This window comes from Daucus carota, chromosome 9, assembly GCF_001625215.2.
Source record: "Daucus carota subsp. sativus chromosome 9, DH1 v3.0, whole genome shotgun sequence".
Taxonomy (NCBI): domain Eukaryota; kingdom Viridiplantae; phylum Streptophyta; class Magnoliopsida; order Apiales; family Apiaceae; genus Daucus; species Daucus carota.
Genome location: NC_030389.2, coordinates 10,470,444 through 10,476,612, shown reverse-complemented (window position 1 = coordinate 10,476,612; position 6,169 = coordinate 10,470,444). Strand labels below are relative to the sequence as shown.

The 6,169-nt window shown below is 32.1% G+C and overlaps 1 protein-coding gene across 1 annotated transcript; it reads left to right on the top strand.

The window, feature by feature from the left end:
• Positions 1-4,061: 4,061 nt before the first annotated feature.
• Positions 4,062-6,169, top strand: LOC108202046 (uncharacterized). Its single transcript, XM_017370415.2, has 2 exons — positions 4,062-4,856; positions 4,946-6,169. The coding sequence occupies exons 1-2, from the start codon at positions 4,105-4,107 to the stop codon at positions 6,081-6,083; spliced, it is 1,890 nt and encodes a 629-aa protein (XP_017225904.1). The 5' UTR covers positions 4,062-4,104; the 3' UTR covers positions 6,084-6,169.

The following is a 6,169-nucleotide window of genomic DNA, read 5'->3' as shown; positions in this document are numbered from 1 at the left end:
TATGCTAGTTCATTTCTTATTAGACAATGTTTTAAAGTCCTAGTGTTTTGATCTTATCATGTTTAAACAATTTCCATCCAAGTTAAGGACTGATTGCTTTTAAATACATGACACTTGGATATGGAAATGCAATTAAACTGCCCAATCTTGTACTCCCTCCGTCCCTTTGGGATGTATACATTTGGAATGGACATAGAGACTAAGAAGAGTGTATAAAGTAGTGTAAAGTGATGAGAAAAAGAAAGAAAAGTAGGTAAAGTGGTGGGACCCATGAATATTAAATTGATAGATTTTAAAAAGTAGATAAAAGTAGAGGGTGGGTGGAAATTTTATATTATAAAAGTTTACTATTTTGGGAAAGTTTTGAAATATATAGAATTGAATGAGACATCCCGAAAAGGAAAGTGTATAGAAATCAGAGGGACGGAGGGAGTAAATATTAACAAGGGTTAAACAGTAGAATAACATATTACTCATGTGATATCCACAATTCTTTCCTTTTCCTGAGCAAGGGCCATAATTTTTTTTTTTGTCATAATCACTTTCACGTGGATGAATTGTACCGAAATATAATACCCGTTAAAACGGAGTTCTTTCATTCAAGAAGGTTTATCATCTACCCGAAAGACACGCAAAGATGTCCCCGGACATTTAGATAATAAAACATTCATGTATGAATATAGAACCAATAGAACCTGGAAAAAAAAAAAAACTCATGTCAGAACAATAATTATATTAAACTAAAAATAATAATTATAAAAATAATTAAAGAGCTACTACTATTAAAAATTCTTAGGAAAATAAAATAAATAATTTAATTAAAAACTATAAATATATATATAATAAATCTAACCAAAGGGACTCCCTTTGGTTAGATACGGACTACGAATTTTGATAATAATAAAAATTATAAAATGAAGTTATATTAATAAGTTTAAACTCTAAATTGCAAAAACTTGGCATTAAAAAATAAATATACTAAAATATATATTCCATAAATAATAAATATAAGCTCACTAGTTATATAAATGAAAAATAATTATACATATATGTATTTATATAAATGTATAAATAATTTAAATTAGAGCCAAAAGCAGTAAGTGTAATTTAAAACAATGAATAATACTTCTAAATAAATATCAATAAAATATACTAATATTATAAAATATACTAATATTGAATAGTCATCAAATATGACTAGGGATGGCAACGGGTCGGGTCGGATCGGGTTTCTTGAGATCCAGACCCGATCCATTATATTTCGGGTCGGTTCGGGTCCGGGTCCGGGTCCGGAAAATGAAGATCCAGATCCGATCCATCGGGTTTTTTCGGGTTTCGGTTCGGGTCCGGTTCTAATTCGGGTCTTAGAAAAAATTATAAATCTATAAAAAAATTGTGATGATTGATTTTTTTTTAATTTAGGAATATAAAAAAGGTTTTTACAAGTTTCGTTTAGTATAATAAACACGTGAAACATGTAACTTAATTGTATACAATCATTCAAATTATCATTTATATTTTTATTATATTTACATTTTTGAATGCACAATAATTGAGAAAAATATTAATGAAATGAATATAAATTCTATATTGGGCATACAAAATTAAGTAAAATGTTAATATTCATATATACCTAATAATTCATAATATTTCAATATATATACTTTACATTAAACATAATATATATACATATACATATATATATATATATATATATAATATTTGTATCGGGTTTTTATCGGGTTTCGGGTTCGGATCGGGTTTAAATCGAGTTTCGGGTTTCGGGTCGGGTCTCGGTTCGGAATACCTGAGATCCAGATCCAAACTCTTTCGGGTCTAAAAATAAGACCCAAATCCAGATCCAGATCCAAAAAAATCGGGTTCGGGTAGACCCAATCGGGTCGGAACGGGTCGGGTATCCATCGGGTCGGGTAAAACTGCCATCCCTAAATATGACACCAAATTACCTCTTAAAGGCACAATTATGCCATCAAATATGGCCCCCAGAAAATGGTACTCAGGCTATTAAAAGCCACTAAACAAGCCTTAAGGCTTGATCGTCAAAAAATGGTACTCAATTATCTAACAATCTCCACTAAATACCACATTCACGCATTATATAAGAAGTCATTTAAGAATATTAAAAGAAAATTATGTGTTATTAATAAAAACAGTTGTACATAATTAACAGCATTGATTTAAAAATTCAAAATTCAAAATTCAAAATTTGAAAAGGAGTCAATCATCACATAAAGAAGGTAACTGATTATAATTAAAGAAATTGACCAACTTTCTTAAATATGCAAAAACAAGGGTATTAAAGAATACATTTAAGACAAATAAATTACACAATTACTTGCCTAAAATTTAATCATTAGCAAAATGAATAATACTACTTTATCATTTTTAAAATTATGATGGATATGATAATTGTATAAGATTTTCATGATCCTTGATAACCTAATCTAAAAAAGTACTAGGAACAAAATTTGTTTATACATACATGTGAAGAAATCATGAGAACACACAACAAATTAGTACATTTTATGAAGATATCTATCGATATCAATCAAACACAATCGATTAATAAATTTCTCGTTGAAACATCAATATCAATACTGTACTAATTTTATTGAAATATTAAAAATTTAGTTGGTCAGTCCATCGATACATTGGCCCAATTATGAGTATTTGCATATAATCAATAAATTTTTTAACTAAAGTTATTATTTTTTCATATTTTTCAATAAAAAACTCAATTTTCTAAAAATAACACTAGTCAACCTAGAATCATGAGCCCTTTTATATGATCAATTATCTTTTTTAATTAAAACTATTATCTTTTTAATATTATTTTTCAACTAAAAAAACTCAATTTTCATAAAGTAAATCGGATAACATAGCAACTACCCTTTTTAACTAAAACACATTATTTTTTTCAGATTCCTAACTAAAAAACCAATTTTCTAAAAATAACACATGCAACATACATATAAAATAAGTAAATATTATTATCAACGGGTTGGTATTTTTCTAACGAAAAAATAACAACAAATTTCATAGGAACCATTTCACAGTAGAAAAAGTCGGGTTTTTTCTCCTTGGCAACTACTGCTCCGCTTAAGAGCATCTCCAATAGAAAATTTATTAGTATTTAAAGAAAATTCCCTATATCCACAATTTTTTATCCATACTATAAGATTTATTATTTTGTTGAATGTAGATATTTGGGCTTATTATGATTCATTGTTGTGCTATATACAATAAATAGTATTTATTTTTCGAGATTACACATACTAGTAGGCAGTAGCTTGAAATATTAATAGTTTAGAGGAATCTGAAAAAATGAAAAAAAAAGAGGAACTTGTATCCAGAGGAAGGCACATACTGATTCTTTTCCTCCAACACATGTTTGCGCTTCAAAGCAAATAAACAGTGGATCTTTAGAAAAATGTCACGAATACTGGCCACCTCCTAGTGGTTTTGGTTGGACTAGTTGGATTTTAAATATGATTGAGTAAGATTTTTTTATTATTTGCTTATTTCTTTATACAATACATGTAAATCTTTAACATAGACACAATTATTAACTTAAACACAATTATTTCTTTAACACAATTATTTCTTTACACAATTTTTTTTGTTTAAAAAAAACGTAAAAAAATATAAAATTATTATTTTCATTAATATATAAATTATTTAAGAGTAAGAAGTCAAAACAATATTTAGATAATAATCAAATTACAGTACATTCTAAATCAAACAATAAAAGAGGCCATGATAAGGTGGAGTAAGATTTTATCTCTGCTATTTTGTTAATTTTAATACATAGTCTTAAACCAATATCAATTTCAATATATTTTTCAATGAATATCATGGGGTCACCTCACCACATGAAAACACACAGACAAATGTTAAAGTTCTGATAAAAGCCAGGAATCTGCCTATTGCAGATGGAAATGAAGCAAGGAATTTATGCTTTCAGTGAGACAATAAACAGCACGCAATGAATAATCTTGAGATGTTTAGTTTAGAGCTTGAGATTTGTATATATACACCACACACCCTCCCTCCCAGTCTACTTGTGCAACAAAAACCCAAGCCATGGAACAGTTGAGCCATATCAAACACTTTAGCCATGAGCATCCTCTCATCCTATCCAAATACAACCATTCTCCCCCACATGCAAATGCACTCTGTATTGCCTGTGATGACCCAATTTCATCAAACACCGATCCCTTCTATCATTGTATTCATCAGTCCTTCAGTTCCCGAAATTCGCATTGTACTCATTTTCTTCTCCACAAGGCATGTGCCGAATTACCTATCATCATCCAGCACCCTTTTGACGAAAACCACGTGCTAACTCTTTCTCTAGAATGCGATGGATTCTCTTGGTGTGAGTCGTGTGACCCTTGTAGGAAAACTGTTGCAAGGTGGATTTATATTTGCCGTGAGGGTGGTCATGATTTTAAGATTTGCATCAAGTGTGCATTAATTCTAGAGCGTGAACTTGATCATCCATCACATAGTCACCCCTTAACCTTGCTGCCTGTGAAAGCAACATTGCAGAGATGCACAGCGTGTGGCGTGCAAGGTAGCACGGACTATTCTTACTTGTGCAAAACTTGTCTTTATTGGATACACAAGCGTTGTGCAACCGCACCACCTAGTCTCATTCGGGATGACCATGACTATGATCATCCTCTTGTTCTCGCATATTCGTTGCCCGAAGAGTATTGGGTGTTTGGAGTATCATGTTATTTGTGCTCTGTGGAGATCCGATGGTTATATTGGGTTTATTACTGTGCTGACTGCAGATATTTTGCACACGTCCACTGCGCTTTATCACAAGAGTATGTTTCTCTTTCCTTGTTAAATTTGCAAGTCATAGCCGGCTGCTTGAAATTAAATAAAACCTGTTATTTATAAATGTTTGATTCAGATCTCGCAAAGATGGGAATGAAATTGATGATAACGGAGATTTGGTGCATTTACCGATATGTGATGATGAACCGTACTTGTTTTACCAGTTGATCCAACAATTTGCAAACAAGTTTAGCACTGAGGAATCCGGAAAAGCTGATACAATCAGTGAGTGTCGCAGTGGGCATTCACTCATCCTCTTTGATAATTCTAACGACAAAAGTGTTAATGTTGAAACAAACATTTGCGACGGATGTGTCCAGCCTCTCTTATATCCTTTCTATGGATGCCTAGATTGCAACTTCTTTCTCCACACTCTTTGTGCTGCAGAGTTACCAAGAGAGATTGAGCGTCCATCACATACGGATGACAGGCTCACCAGATTGACAACAAGTTATGAAACAAGTAAGCCATTTAATTTCTATGTATGCGGCGTGTGTGACAGATTTTGCAACGGAGTAGTATACTACGACGAATTAAATGAATATTGGGTCGATGTTTTGTGTGTGTCCTTGCCTCGCAAGATCAAACATGATTGCCATAAGCACACGCTTCGTCATCTCAGTGTATCTCCAAGCTTCAAAAGATGTAGAGCGTGTGAAGTTGATATTTTTAGTCACTCCTTCGCATGTAAAATATGTGATTACTATATTCATATTAAGTGTGCACTGAAAAGAGGAACAATAAAGCATAGATGGGATGAGCATCACCTCTCGTTAGTTTATCCTCCGGTGAAAGGTCATCCACACGATTTCAATTGCGAACTCTGCTCGATCGATATAAACCCAAATTATTGGTTTTATCATTGTGCCAAATGTGATACGTCGTTTCACGCTCTTTGCGTTGATCAAGATGTGTATTCAAATATCAAGTTTGGGGGAGATGTCAAGGATGTTAATCTGCATCAACACACCGTTCAACTCCACATAAGTAGACGAAATTCCAAGTGTGCAGAATGTGGTCTAAACACTCCGGACTATTTTGAATTTTTCATAAATTCACCTTATTATTATGTGCGGAAGCCATTTATTCAGTGTACATCATGTGAATTCTTAGTCTGCATTAAATGTATTTTTAACCATTATGGGTACCCCCATCTACCACAAGCGAGCAGGATCCGCCGTGTAGATTCTGATCTGTACGAAGAAATATTTTAGTGTAGTTTGGATATTTTGATTATCCGAAATACTCATGTACTCGATATGCATCAATCAGTCCACAAAAGAAAATTTACTTTTACCAA